The sequence below is a fragment of the Cupressus sempervirens genome, chromosome 7 (assembly GCF_028749045.1).
Source record: "Cupressus sempervirens isolate cs-2001-9-10 chromosome 7, ASM2874904v1, whole genome shotgun sequence".
Classification (NCBI taxonomy): domain Eukaryota; kingdom Viridiplantae; phylum Streptophyta; class Pinopsida; order Cupressales; family Cupressaceae; genus Cupressus; species Cupressus sempervirens.
Genome location: NC_143124.1, coordinates 909,242,121 through 909,257,979, shown reverse-complemented (window position 1 = coordinate 909,257,979; position 15,859 = coordinate 909,242,121). Strand labels below are relative to the sequence as shown.

Below are 15,859 nucleotides of genomic sequence, written 5' to 3'. Positions count from 1 at the left end.
GTTAATATTCAGGGATCTTGCAGCAGGGCAGCAACAGGTGACCACTGTTTTGCAGCAGCTTGCCACAGTCATTCAGTAAATGTCTTTGGCTAGAGGGCAAAACCATCACCAGGAAGAGCATGGTAGTGCAATTGGGACTCCCAGGGCGAGAGGAGTTCCTGCAGGTTCCTATGACATGCCTACATGTCCCATGTTCTTGAGGAGTGAGACTGAGGTAGGGAGTGTAAAAGAAGAAGATGGTGGAGCTTTTGCTGATGATGTTTTAGTCATGCATGGTGAGCGGGACGCATTGCCACAAAGAGTCAAAGATCATTAAAAATTTGATAGGTTCATGAACTAGAGGAGAGAGCACAACAAGCATAGGTAGGAAAGAAGATTAAGGAACTAGAATGTTGATCTTAAGCATGCTGCTAGCAAGATCACTCTTTTTATGTTTGATGGCAATGGGAAGGTCACCGGTAGAGCTTAGATTAATAAAGTTGACACTTTTTTGACTCTATAGCCTATGACAGAGGTAGATGCAATTAAGTTTGCAACATTGCATCTAGATGGATCAACCCATGACTAATGGTATCATGGGATTATCACCGTGCAGCATAACCTTACTACCTCGTATCAGGAGTATTCTGACAAATTGGTCAAGCATTTCAACAAAAAGGATCCCGAGTCATATTTCAAAGATCTTGCTCAACTTAGACAGGTGGGCAGTTTGAATTATTTGATTAGTGAATTTCAGAGGCTTCTTGTGATATTTTCCTAATATAATAGAGAAACAATTGGTCATGTTATTTACAGAGGGTCTACAAGAGCCTTTGAGAGGTTGGCTTAAGGATTTTGATCCACCTTTGCTGCATGGGGCCATTAAAAAGGCAAGAAGCATGGAGCTTGCAGCTCCTAAGAGTCAAATTCCAGCCTAAATCTACCACTTTGCCTTCTAAGGATGATCACCCACAAGTTGTTGATCAAAAGAAGAAATAAGTAGCAAAATATGATGAAGCAACTTATGAGGATTTAAGAAAGAAACAACTTTTTTATTAGGGTACAAAACACTTTGATCATGACCACACTTGTTTGAAGACCGAAGGACAAAGCTGTTGTTCCATGTGGGTATACTATGATGAGGATGAGACTAAAAAGTCATATCAGCCAGCAGTTTCTGATGTTTATGATGCTTGAAAAGCTTCTCTTGAGTTTGATCTTGATGCCAAACTATCCCCCTTGGCATTATCTCCCACCGTACCACATGTGTTTGCTTTAGGATTAGAGGATTATTGGATGGACAACGATGAGTTGTGATGCAAGGCAAGACCAAATGTACCCCCAATGGAGGTGATCTAGTCCCTGGCAATAACCACACAGTGGAAACACACCAAAAACACAAGATTTGATACCAAACTCAGCTTCTTTATTCATAAATTAACTGATTACGTGCATTGTGTCAGGCTGTAAGGCCTTCCCGATTACGGTCAATTACAAAGCAAACCTCGCAAGATCCAACCCAACCCTAGATAGCCCATATCTGTAACAGCATAGCAATTTGGTAGAAACCTCAAGCTAGATCTAAACTTGTGCTCACAAGCTACAAAGCAATCTCCTTGTTTCCCAAGCCCACACTCAACTACTAGCTCTGCTCTCAATTTGCAACTCTAGATTCCTTCCTTAAATCTCTGCTACTCTGAATAAATGCCTATACACTACCCAAATCCTCCTTTTATAATTGGACGGCCACAAGTCGGCCTGTTGCAAATAGAATCATCTAGAAACCCAAATAAATACAAAATGCCTTAGTCAGCTTACAACAAGCATTAAATGCATATAGGATAAATAACCAAGACTCCAAATAGGTCCTCACACATCCCACAAACGATCCACATCACCATCACACGCCACACATATTAAATGCATCAAGTTAGCCGATAAAATCTCTCAAGAACATCATTCGGTGAGCCAAACCACCAAGCGTCAACATCAACCACCAAGCACACCAGTATACACCAAGCAAGCACATCCACAGAGCGCCCACAAGCATCATTGAGCAGATCATCAACCAAGCACCTTAAGCATAACTGAGTTCCTTCAGTCACGGAGCTCCTCAGGCAAAACTATAGCCAAGAACTCCGAATAATGACCAAGCATCACTTCTTTAACCGAGTTCCCCAACTCCAAGGTCAAAAGCACTCCAACATGCAGGATTGCCAACTACCCCAAGATGCTCTTGCATCAAGTTGCGATGCTTGACACTGGGGCTACACATAATTTCATTGATAAGGGATTTGTCAGTAGAAGTGGACTTTAGATAGAGGACTTTATTGGAGTCCATATCAAAGTGGTAGATGATTATACCCTTGCCTGCAGTAAACATATATGCAATCTCACTTTCATTTGATGACTATGAGCTACAAACTAGTTTATATGTAATCAATTTGGGTGAGTTAGACATAGTGTTGGGTATATAGTGGCTTTAGGATATTGGAGAGTTCACCCTCAACCTACCTTTGATGGAGATGGGATTCAAGGTAGGAGGCATGTGTTGAGGGAAATCGCAAAAGAGAGTCTGCAATCTATTTCTTTGTTTAGAGACAAGAGCAAGGTAATAGAGAAGGAGCATGATATTGTACAACAGGAGAATAACACATCATGTCTCTGATAGATTAGGGATATATAGTTCTGATCAATACATAAGTGAGGTTCACTTTGTGAACAATCCTTTGTCTGCGATGGATACAACATTGTCATTTGACAATCTTCTTTTTGAGGCTGATGTTAATTGATCACCTCAAATGTGCCCTCATGATGTTTGGGATTTTACCAATGCATCTGAATTCTAGACAAGTCTTGCAGAGGGATTTTTAGGGGTGTATATGGTGGTTGGGGCTTCTTTGATGCCGATAATTTATGGGTTTCCAACAGAGGCCTCATGTCAATTATCGATGCCATCACATTACTTCATTTTGACACCATGGACAAATATTTAGTGAATTCTGGAAATCTCAGTGTTGTCAAGGCTTTGATAGAGGGAATTGAAGTGGATTTTTGCTGATTGGGAAGCACTTAAGGATTTCCACGGGTGGAGTTCCTTGCATCTGGTTGACTTTTGTGACGTCGTGGAATTGACGTTGGAGAGGAAATGGATATAGAGGGTAGGGATAATGAAGGGTTTCACAAGAGGGGTTGTCAATTTGAGTTATTTAACCCCAGATCCTTTTAAGTAACCCACCATTTTTTATTTCAATCATGTCTACAAGATACGATTTGAAGTGTTGTAAGGGCTTTCTTTGTTAAGGTTTTTGTGGTCACACACTTATGCGCATGCTAAGGAGGTGAGTTCAACTCGTAGCTTGATGGCCTTGCTTCTCCATTTAACCTGAGGAATATTCTTACAATTAAGGTGTTCTATTTTGTACTTTTGAAATCTGTAAATATATCCAGCAACATTACTTTTCATTGTAATCCTCTTTCAAACCGCTTCCACCACTAAATTGTCATAAGACTTTACCAAGTTTGGCAATAGAGGCCATAATCTCCATATTTGGTCCATATGCATCAAAACGACACACATAGTCCAGATGTTGTTCTCATCACTGTTGAGCTTTCAATATAAGAAAATGCAGTGTTGTAGTAGTTGGGATCTTTTAAATAAATTATCTGGTCTTCCTTGCTGGTCTGTATACTCATTGCAAGTCTTAGTACCTACAATCTAAAAACATAAACCAAAGAAACATTTTGTATGAATGGGATATACTTAAATAATACAACCTCACTGTTTTAATCCAAACCATAGTTGTGTGTCAATCCTTCTAGTGGAAGAATGTTAAGCTTCACCATTTTCATTAGTCTGTTCAACACAAGTTTATGTGTGTCAACCTTCTTTAGCAACCTTAATTTGTAATCATGTTTACCTTATCGTTTCATTTTCCCGCTCCCCAAATTCATTGATCAGAAGTAAGATAGGATCATAAAGAGTAAAAATATGCTTTGAAGGGAATCCTTCATTAGAAAAGCCATTCTAATGAACCCTCACAATTGGAGATTTCAGAAATTCAAGTTTCCTTGAAATGATTGTATTCATTTTGGAGCCTAGGCACAAGAATTTTGTTTCTGTTTTTGGTTCATTCTGTGCGCCTGCAAATTTATGCACACTTTCTATGCATCCATGCTTTATTTGACACTTTTAAAGAAAATGCAAATAGGGTTCAGCTTCAGTACAGTTTAGCTAAATCTAATTATATCTATTGATATAAGGTAGCTAATTCATAAGCTAACCCAGTGTTTTTACACTATTGTGATTATAGAAATAAATTCTTAAATAATTATCAATCAATTAATAAAAAATTCTAAAAATTTTAGCTTATATGTGATTTCAAAATATTAAAATTTTAAAAAACATATTTGGCAATTTAAGTATTTAAGAATTAAATGAGTATTTTAAAATCTTGAAATATATAAATTCCATCTAGCGAAAAGGCAAGACTCTAGCTCAATTAGAACTTTTCTTGATAATATATTATTAAGGCCAATTATAAATTAATAATAAAAGTGACTGGTCCAAGTTTGTAATTAATGTGCATTTAATGACTATGGAGCACATTAAAATCTGACATATTACAAACCAAGGTCACTGACATAAGTAAAAAGAAAATATTTTTAATGTGAAAAGCAAAAAGCCAAATCGAACCTAGTGAGAGAAAATATATAAAGGTGCCTCAAGAAATCAATTTCATTGTGTTATGATTGATCTAACTTGGTTTGGAGTTTTCTCTTGGGAATTTTGAAGACAAGTGTTTCTACAATGCATCTACATTGGAGGTTGACAATTCTTCAATGTTTTCAGCGCTTTGAGATGGTGGAAGATGTAATGTCCCCTTCTTTGCGGTAGCTATAATGGTGCCTAGTTGGTCTATCTCTCCATCTAGGTAGGCTAACGGCATGTGATTTAGGATGTCAGCCAGTCACAAGAGTTTTGGTTTCATTTGAGGAGAATTTAAATGGGAAACTCTTAGGTTAAAGTCACTTTATTTTATTGAGTTGAAATATAAAGTACTTTATTGTTTAAAGTCACTTTATGACAAAATGACTTAAGTGACTAAAAGACAAAATAGTCTTTTATCCCACATTGCTAAGATGTTTGTATCTCTCCACACTTCGAAGTTATAAAAGAACGTATTTTCTTTGGGATTGGCACCATGAATATATGTTATTTTCCCAAATTCCAAAGGTTGCTTAAATGTGATTGGATATTTCCTAAGGATGAAACCACTTAAGGAAAATGATTACTCCTTGGGCTGTTATACCATTATTAATATTTATTTTGAAGTCTCCATTTCATTGTTAACATGAATATTCTTGGGTATTCAAGCTCACTAGTAGCTAAGTAACGGTAAATTAACTACTGCTAAAATATCCATTAGTTAAATGCCAACTGTTTGACGAACAGTTAGTAGTTCAGATTTAAGTTTAACTAAACAAATCCTGCAGAGTTCATTATAGTGGTATCAGAGCCATAGGTCCTGACATCTTGTGGGAAAATTTACTACATAACAGGTTGGAATAAACAGGAAAAAAATGACAGCGAGGTATGAGGAAGAAACCTTATAAATTCAGTCACCTCCAAACGGAACAAGCAGAGTCTTCAGAGCAGATTGACATTGAGAGTAGTTATTCAGTGGATGAGAAATTAATTTTTGGAACAGGTTGAACAGGCTAAACAAGTTGATCAGTTTGAACTAGCAGAATAGGCAAACAGCATTCAAATGGCTCATAATGAAACTAAATTGGATCGAGAAGTAAGGGAAACATTGCATGCCATCAAAGATGGACAGAACAACATTGCTAATGTGCTTCAGCAACTTGCAAGCGCTATGCAGCAGTTAGCTCCACCTCATAGGGCAGCCCCGAGTCATCACAGTGGAGGTGGTAGTGTGGCAAGATCACCTCGAGCTATTAGGGCCCCCACGCAAAACACAAACAGGCCTTTAATGCTCTATTTTAATGTAGAGGAAGAGGTAACAACACCAGCGGCACCAAACTTATTGTCAGAAAACGTTATGGCGATGTATGATGAATGAGATTTGTTTTCTGACCTGGTTAAACAAAATATGTCCTTTATTCAATACTTAAATTAGAAACAGGAGACAGAAAGACAGTAGCAGGACAAGAGACCTAGAGCACCAAATGGAGACTTAAAGCATGCTATGAATAAACTATCTCTCCCTACTTTTGATGGTAGCAATAAGACATCTGCAAGAGCTTGGATTTACAAGCTAGACACTTACCTAACACTTAAACATATGTTAGAGATAAAAGCCATCAGATTTGTTTCAATGCATTTAGAGGGAGCGGCATATGATTGGTGGCATCACGGGTTGTTTATTAGGATCATGGTCTCATTATGTCCTATGAGACTTTCAACTATAAGCCGATTACTCATTTTGACAAGAAGGATATAGAGGTCTATTATAGGTATTTGACATAATTATGACAGGGTGGATCTCTGGATGATTTCATTGACGAGTTTTAACAGATCTTGGTGATGGTTCCAAATATGTCAGAACAACGTAAGGTAATGTTGTTCACTGAGGATTTACAGGATAGATATAGAGGTTTGGTTAAGGTACTTAAACCAAACACTCTGCATGATGCTATTAAGATCACACACGATCTAGAATCACAGTCTTCGATATTACAGCCTCCTAAGAAAACGTATAAGCAGTCCGCTTCATTCCAAAAGAACAAAAACCAGCATAAGGCTACACCTCCCAAGATAGACTTTGAGACATAGAATGAACTCAAGAGGAAGAAGCTATGCTTCACTTGTAGAGAGCCTTGGACATTGGATCATAGATGCCTTGGCAAAGGCAAGATACATTATGTAGAGGTACTTTCAGAGGAGGAGGATGAGCAGCAGGAGGGCAGCGATATTGATGGCATTGATGAGGAAGGTAATGAGAAGCGACCATCTAGAGAGAGAAAGAAGGAATGCACCCAAGGAAAGCCCCCTATCATAGCATCACTTTCCAACGATCCCATGGGACACCCCTTCTGTTTGAAGGGAATTGTTAGAGGACAACGTATTATATGTCTCCAGGATATAGGTGCCTCGCATAACTTCATAAGTTTATGATGGGTTACCAAGAGGAAGTTACAGATTGACGACATACTCGAGTTTGAGGTCAAAATGGTAGGAGGTGAGAGATTGAGATGTGTAGGGAAGGTGTCAGGACTTCCAATTCATTTGATGATTTCCTTCTTGAGATAGATTTTTATGTGGTTGATTAGGATGGGTTAGATGCCATGTTGGGTAGACAGTGGTTGCAGACTATTGGGAGGTACATAGTTGATCATGATAAGATGCAACTAGAATTCTAACAGGATGGCAAACAAGTGATCCTCAAGGCTATGCTGGAGGGAGAACCCAGGTTAATTCAAGCCCACAGGATGGAGGCAATCACGAGACATGATGACATGGAGTGGGCAGCCCACTATTTTATTTCTTCTAATGCTACCTTAGACTCAGGACAACAGATTCATGTTGACATTCAGCCGGTGCTTGATAAGCACAAGAGGGTTTTTGAGGTCACACCTCCAGGGATTCCACCAGATAGAGGGTTTGAGCATATCATCGAGTTGGAGAAGAGTGCCAAACCCATCATCATGACACCTTATTGTCATCCCAGGAACTATAAGGAATAGATAAAAAAGACGATTAAGGAACTTCTAGACATGGGACACATCAAACCTAGCTCCAGTCCCTTTGCTTCTTCAGTTGTATTGGTGAAGAAGAAGGATGGCACTCTACGTATTTGTATCAATTGCCGTGCTCTCAACAAGAGGACCATCAAGAACAGGTACCCAATCCCTCGCATTGATGAGCTACTAGATGAGTTAGATGGGGCAGTTTACTTCTCAAAGATAGATCTCAGATCGGGGTACCATTAAATATAGGTTCGCGAGGAGGATGTGCATAAGATTGCCTTCCAGTGTCACTATGGTCACTATGAGTTCTTGGTTATGCCATTTGGACTCACTAATGCACTAGCTACATTTCAGTCATGTATGAACCGCATCTTTAGAAAGTAGCTACAAAAGAGCGTATTAGTATTTTTTGATGACATGTTGATTTTCAGCAGAACTTGGGAGGAGCACTTGCAGCATCTAGATGAGGTACTCAGTATCATGGAGGAGCACTCATTGTTTGCTAATGAGTTCAAGTGTGAGTTCAGATTGACCAAGATTCTTTACCTTGGTCACGTGATTGGTGTAGATGGGGTGAAGGTACATCAAGAAAAAATTTAGGCAAATCCTAGATTGGCCACCACTGAGGAACGTATCAAATTTGAGGGGATTCATGGGTCTTTCCTCTTACTACAGGAGGTTTGCTAGAGGAATCTCTTAGATAGTAGCTCCCCTCACCGACCTCACATGGAAGGGGGCTTTCAAATGGATAGTTGAGGTAGAGGAGACCTTCGATAGGCTCAAACAAGTGATGAGCACATGCTCAATCTTGGCATTGCCCGATTTCTCTCGACCATTTGTTCTTGAGTGTGATGCTTTAGGAAGTGGTATTGGTGCAATTCTCATGCAGGATAGGCATCCGATTGCTTATGAGAGTAGGAAGCTCAAGGATGGCAAGAGACTACACTCCACTTATGATAAGGAGATGTTGGCTATTATGCATGCTTTAGCGAAGTTCAAACAGTACCTAGTGGGGGGCAAATTCACAGTTAGGATGGATCACAATAGTTTATGCTACTTCTTAGAAAAGAAGGATCTTAATGAGAGACAAAAAAATTGGGTCAACAAGATTCAGACCTATAATTTTGACATTGAGTATGTCAAAGGCAAGAACAATGTAGTTGCTGATGCACTTTCCAAGACACTGTCAGTAGCGGAATGTTGTGCTATTTTTAAGATTTCAGTAGATTGGAAGTCTCAATTGCTGGTTGAGTATTCTAAGAATACTCAAGCATGTCAAATTATGGATGGACAACTTCAGGACAGCATGTACAAGGTAATAGAAAATGTGATTTTCTATAAGAATCATATTTACCTCGTACCGGGATCTAAACTCAAAAGTAAGATTATGGAAACTCTACATGATGCACCATCAGCTAGACACCCAAGATTCTTCAAAACCTATAGACAAGTTAGGTAAAGATTTTCATGGAAGGGCATCAAGGACGATGTCCTCCAGCATATCAGAGAGTGTCAGACTTGTCAAGAGAACAAGTCAGAGCATGAGTTTCTAGCCGGGTTATTATAGCCTCTCCCCATTCCGGCGTAGAAATGGGAGAGTATTTCCATGGATTTTATCACAGCGTTGCCTAGGGTATAGTGCAGGGATTCTATTTTTGTGGTCATGGATAGATTAACAAAATTCGCCCACTTCTTTACCATACCAACAGATTGGTCAGTCTCTCAAGTAGCTAAGTTATTCTTTCGAGAGGGTTTTCGTTTACATGGTCTTCCTCACACCATTGTGAGTGATAGGAATAGCAAGTTCCTTAGCACTTTTTGGCAGGAACTGTTCAGATTGACCGGTACGGAGTTGACACCCACCACGAGTTACCACCCCCAAACGGATGGACAGACTAAGATAGTTAATAAATGGGTGGAGGGTTATCTCCAGATCTATGTAGCAGGACAACAAAGAGCATGGGTTAAGTGTTTGTATCTAGGGGAGTATTGTTACAACTCCTACCACATGTCCATTCAGATGTCTCCATTTCGAGCTCTCTATGACAGCGAACCCCTGTCATTCATAGACTTGGCTTTGCAGGACAGTAGGGCACCACCACTAGTTGGGGATTGGATACAGGATCAACACGATATCCTCAAATCTCTTCAAGAGAACATTCTATGGGCCCAGAATCAGCAGAAGATGTATGCTGATTGTTGCCGGACTGAGAGGAGTTTTGAGTTAGGTGACGTGGTTTTTCTCTGTCTCCAACCATACAAGCAGAGTTCCTTGAAGAAGAGTGGGTCTCAAAAACTTCAGCCTAGATTTTTTGGTCCATATCGCATTACTAGGAGGGTTGGTGAAGTTGCCTATGAGCTAGATTTACCTGATAACAACAAAATTTATAACATGTTCCACGTTTCATGTTTCAAGAAAGCGATTGGCCAGCATACAGTTTCCTCTATAGAGTTGCTTCAGCTCAATGAGGAAGGGAAGCTTGTATTAGTTCCAAAAAAGGTGATAGAGGTCAGAGAGAGGAAGTTGTGTAATAGGTCCATCAAGGAATATCTAGTTTGCTGGAAGAATTTACCTTCTGAGGATGCCACTTGGGAAAGCGAGTCAATCCTACAACATGCGGCATTGAGATTGCTTGAGGGCAAGCAATTCTGGGAAGGGAGGATTGTAATGTCCCCTTCTCTGCACTAGCTATAATGGTGCCTAGTTGATCTATCCCTCCATCCGGAAATGCTAACGGCATGTGATTTAGGATGCCAGCCAGTCACAAGAGTTTTAGTTTCATTTGAGGAGAATTTAAATGGGAAAGTCTTAGGTTAAAGTCACTTTATTTTATTGAGTTGAAATATAAAGTACTTTATTGTTTAAAGTCAATTTATGACAAAATGACTTAAGTGACTGAAAGAGGAAATAGTCTTCTATCACACATTGTTAAGATGTTTGTATCTCTCCACACTTTGAGGTTATAAAAGAACATATTTGCTTTGGGATTGGCACCACAAATATATGTTATTTTCTCAAATTCCAAAGGTTGCTTAAATGTGACTGGATATTTCCTAAGAACGTTATTTTCTCAAATTCCAAAGGTTGCTTAAATGTGACTGGATATTTCCTAAGGACGAAACCTCTTAAGGAAAATCAGTGAGGCTGGACACAAACCTGGTTCTCACTTTCAATTTTCAAGGCTGAGATACGAATTGATACAAGAAGCTACAGGCAGATAGAGCTCACAGCATAAAGAAGTACAGATGTCTGGAATCAGAAATGGCATGTACAGGTTGTTATCCAACAGACTAGTGCTTGGATGACAGGCAGCTTAAATAATCACTCCATAGTCAAGGTAACGTTGGAAAGTTTTGTGTAAGTTGGCTTCCCTGAGTTACGATTCTGAATCGGGGAGCGTCCTTCTAATATACTGAGCTGACAGTAATTGATCTGTGTGAGAAAGGAAGTTAGCGGGCCGGCATCCCAAACTGGACCATGGGCATATTCCGCAGGGTTATCCTTAGTGCAGTGTTGACAAACCAAGAGATAACAGGAGTCATCAATAAGCGGGATTGATGCAGACTGTGGGAGAACTGGAACTAGTCTGAAGGTGATGCCATAAGGAAAACGCATTGGTAGTCTGGACAACGAACTTGGCCATTCCGCAATACCTTGGAGTCGGGTCTGTTCTCTTTTCTCTGAACCGTATGTGCAATAATATTTGTTTATGTAAATCTTTACATACTGGCATTCTGTCAAGGCATTCTGTCAATGATATTTTGCATACAGAACTGTAATTGCTGTTATCTTCATAAAACAATAGTACTCCTTGGGCTGATATACCATTATTAATATTTATTTTGAAGTCTCCATTTCATTGTTAACATGAATATTCTTGGGTATTCAAGCTCACTAGCAGCTAAGTAATGGTAAATTAACTCCTGCTAAAATATCCACCGGTTAAATGCCGACTGTTTGACGAAAACTCAGAAGTTCAGGTTTAAGTTTAATTGAACAAATCCAGCAGAGTTCATTACAGAAGATCCAGTGATATTATGCATTCAGTGATGGCTCCACACAGGAGCCATAATTTTGGGCACGAAATTGACAATATAGAAAGTTTCAGTGAATAAATTGCAGAGTTGGGCCAGCTATAGGAGTTCACAGGGATTTAGAACAGGGTTTGTGCATTAAGAGAAGCAGCTACAGGTGAATTACAAGCCCAAGTGAATCCCCCAAGCTAGGCGATCAGCCTCTAGAACAAATCCATCAGCATTGTAGGTTCATTTCACCACTAATTTGAGTGTCTTGGGGCTTGTTATCAGTGTATGGTGATTTTGTAAGGACTTTGGCCAAGTTTAATTAGCTGGATTGGTTTCCAGGTTTTTCCTATGAGCTGCAATTTCATTTTTGGATATCATAATTGCAAGAGAGTGCATTGTTATTATCTATTGAAAATATAAGAAAAATCTTTGTTAGTCAATTACAAGCATTTCCAATTTGCATTCATGTGTTGTCTATTATAGGCGATGTTCAATTTATATATTCTGAAGAAAACATAGCAAGGATAAATCATTCCAAAACAACAAAGATTTGTCAATTATCAGAGTGGTTAAAGATTGAGCCAGCAAGGCTCATCACAAAAAAGACAATGATTTCAGAGGAATATGGAGGAATACCTGATCAAAAACGTTTCGCTTGGCCATTTCATCCCAGAACCTGAGGCAAACTAGAACTACAGAAGCTGTAAGAACTGAAACTATTATATCATGTACAATCTGGTCCTGTGAGGAGATGATGGGAATGGACAACCCAGCAAAAGTCATGAAATTCTCAGTTTGTACAGAGCATATTTGCCGACCTCCGTTTTGAGAGCAACCCACTCGAGATGCCCCCGTATCAAGACTCATAGCCTCTCTACTTTTCTAGCAGTAACCCACTAAAATTTGTGGAATTCTCACTAAGCTACACCTACAATTTTTGGCTGGCGAAACCTTAAGCCTTAGACTTGCAGAAGGGTATTCTACTATTTTAAGTACCGCAAGCTGAAGAATAGTAGAGAGAACCACTTTACAGTTACTGAGCCATCGGGAATATAATAGTTTAAAATTACAGAGTCCAATTACGTGGCCCTTCTCACCTAAGCTTTTAAAGAATTGTTTTCTATGACTTCAGATTAATGGTCACTCTTTGTTGTTTTCTGAGTCTTTGCTTTTAATGTTTGGTTCTCAATTTATTTGGTTGGATTTTTTTGTTTAATATGCTTCGAAACACTAGAGACATACATTTTGTTTTCGCCTGAAAATTTAAATTTGTGAGAGAGTTAAAAAATCTCATTGTAATTATGTAGAATGCATTCTATGAAGACTCCAAGTCAAATTATACGCATTACATTAATTCTCCAAGTCAAATTGCACCTACGTCGATGGTTTATTTCATAACTTCAAATTACCTCTGCTCCTATTGCAGATAGATACTTTTTTTCGTCTCATATAAGATGGGATAAACTTCGTTTTATGGATCCCTGTTATGCCAGACGACGCACGCCCTGTTTTCCACGATCAAGAGTTGAATTAAGTTCCCAACGATTAGATGACAATCCAACTAATCCTGATCATTTGTTTTTGATGGTGCAAGAAATTGATTTTTAACGGGGATGCTATCATCAATTTTTTCTCGTCGAATATAAAATGGGGCTGCCACTACGCATGTGGTTTTATAGTTTTACCATATGCCTTGATGCGGCAACCGCTATTTCTTTCATATTTTTTAATACTCTATAGCAAGGTTGCACAAGTACGTGGGTACGGGAACGAGAATGGGTACGGGTACGGGTACGCATATTTTTCAAAATAGGGGACGGGGGTACGTGTGTATGCCTAATTTTTTTCTATATAATTAATATTTTATAGAAAATATAAAAACCAAAATATATGTCATGAGTCATGACATTGAGCATTCAAAACAAGAAATTTGAAAATATGAGCCATAAGTCAAATTATATATATATATATATATATATATATATATATATGCTATTGTTGAATGTTTTATGTTTAAAGTATTTTTCATAATAGGGGACGGAGGTACTTGGGTATGTCAAACTTATTTTAAAAATATACTTTTATATTTATAAAAAATTCGAAATTATGAGTCATGACAATGGTTTTTCAAAACAAGAACAGTGATAAAGTTTGCAAATGTAATGTATTCTTTTCAGTTTCAGATTTGCTATATGTTTGAAATAATAATACATGATAAATGCTTAGATGCATAACAAAGAAGGCAGACTTTAAACATGAACAAGAAGATCCCAAATCATATGACAGTGACATATTGTAAATGATAAACTTATGACTTGAACAGTGATAAAGTTTACTGTTAATGAGTATCAAAGTTTCAAACTGATTTGGTACTGAATTAAGTTTGATAAACAACAAGCTAATACAAAAATTAAAAAACCAAAAAAATAATCAGAAACTTAATCAAGGTCCTTAGCTATGATGCTCTCCACTGAGTACCCAATACGTGGGATACGTGTATCCGGTACTTGGGTACGTGGGTACGAGTACCAAGGGTGTGGGTACGAGTACCCATGCAACCTTGCTCTATAGTCATACTAAACGACATAATTATCAAAATAGTGCCTTTAGATCTCCCGCAAATTATGATGATGATAAAATAAGTAAATAATAAATAATAATAATAAAATATAAATGTATTAGTTCTATCAATAATATTATAATAATAATAATAATAATAATACAATTAAATGAGAAACATACTTGTTCTTGTTTATATTATAATTATAGTAATTCTAGCCTGCCCTGTATCATTAAATATGATATCAATCTATTATTATAAATTTATGTTATTTATACTATATTATTATTCTATTTTATTAAAGATAAATTATTATTATTTTAAAGAATAATTTAGCTGATAGGCTTGGGAACTTTATTCTCGAAAATTAAAATTTTGACAAAAAATTTGCAAGTTGGTCGGGAAAGTTGTTAGTTTGGCCGAAAAATTGAAAATTCTTCCTGTTACCAAATTTTCTCCCACCACTTTTAACTCTTGTTTTGATATTTATTAGTTGTTATTTCCACTTTTAACTATTATTTTTCTTTTTTTATTTATTAGTTGCGATCTCCACATTATGTCATGTTGTGATCTACTCATTTAATTGGTTGTGCCTATGCTGACATCAAAATGACAATTTTTAAATAAATTTTAGTTTAAGATACAATTTTAAAATAATTTTTAATTTAATTTTTAAAAACATTAAAATGTCGATTTGATGTCGGCATAGACATTGGCAATTTAATTATTAGTTGTTATCTCTACTTTTAACTATTGTTTTTCTTTTTCTATTTATTAGTTGTGATCTCCACATTAGTTCATGTTGTGATCTATTCATTTAACTTTTGATTTTTAAAATTAATTTAGATTTTAGTTTTTAAATTATTTTAATTTATTTTTTGTTATATTAGTTTCATTTTTTCTTTAAATATTATTTTTTAGTTTCTATAATTTATTTAGTCAATAGAATATTTGTAAAACATATTTTTTAATATATTTTTTGTATTTCTCTTATTAATTTTTCATAATAGATTTTTTGATGGATTTTTTTAAATGATTATTTTTCCATATTTGATAAATTTAATTTAAATAAATAATATTTATTAATCTATTTAAAAGATTTTAGTAAATATTACGTTATTTAAATTAAAAATTATTAATAATCTAATTTGTTATCATAAGGTTATATTTTAAATATCCACTTTTCACTATTGTTTTTCTTTTCTTATTTATTTAAAAAATAATTATTTGTGATCTTTCCATTAGATTATGTTTTGATCTCTATGTATTAATTTTTTTTATTTTTTAAATTACTATAAATAATTTTTTTTTATTAGTTTAGATTTTTTATTTAAATAATTTTTTTTCAATTTCTATAATTTATTTAGTCAATAGAATATTTGTTAGAGATGTCATTATTTTTCATATTATTTTTTTGTATTTCTCTTATTAATTTTTCGTAATAAATTTTTTAATGGGTTTTTTTTTTTTTTTTTTTTTTTTCATATTTGATAAACTGAATTTAATTGTAAAATCTTGAAATTATTGAATATGTTTCTTAAGCAATGTTCAAATTTCCTAAATATTATAAATTTTATGTCT

At 36.5% G+C, this 15,859-nt stretch overlaps 1 protein-coding gene across 1 annotated transcript in view; it reads right to left on the bottom strand.

Moving 5' to 3' along the window:
• The window catches only part of LOC149550462 (putative phytol kinase 2, chloroplastic), a 67,169-nt gene extending 54,089 nt beyond the window's left edge, over positions 1-13,080 (bottom strand). The window contains exon 1 of the mRNA XM_089793487.1: positions 12,355-13,080. Coding sequence (XP_089649613.1) covers positions 12,355-12,585 — 231 coding nt within the window. The 5' untranslated portion in view covers positions 12,586-13,080. The remainder of the gene's footprint in view (positions 1-12,354) is intronic.
• Positions 13,081-15,859: the final 2,779 nt, after the last annotated feature.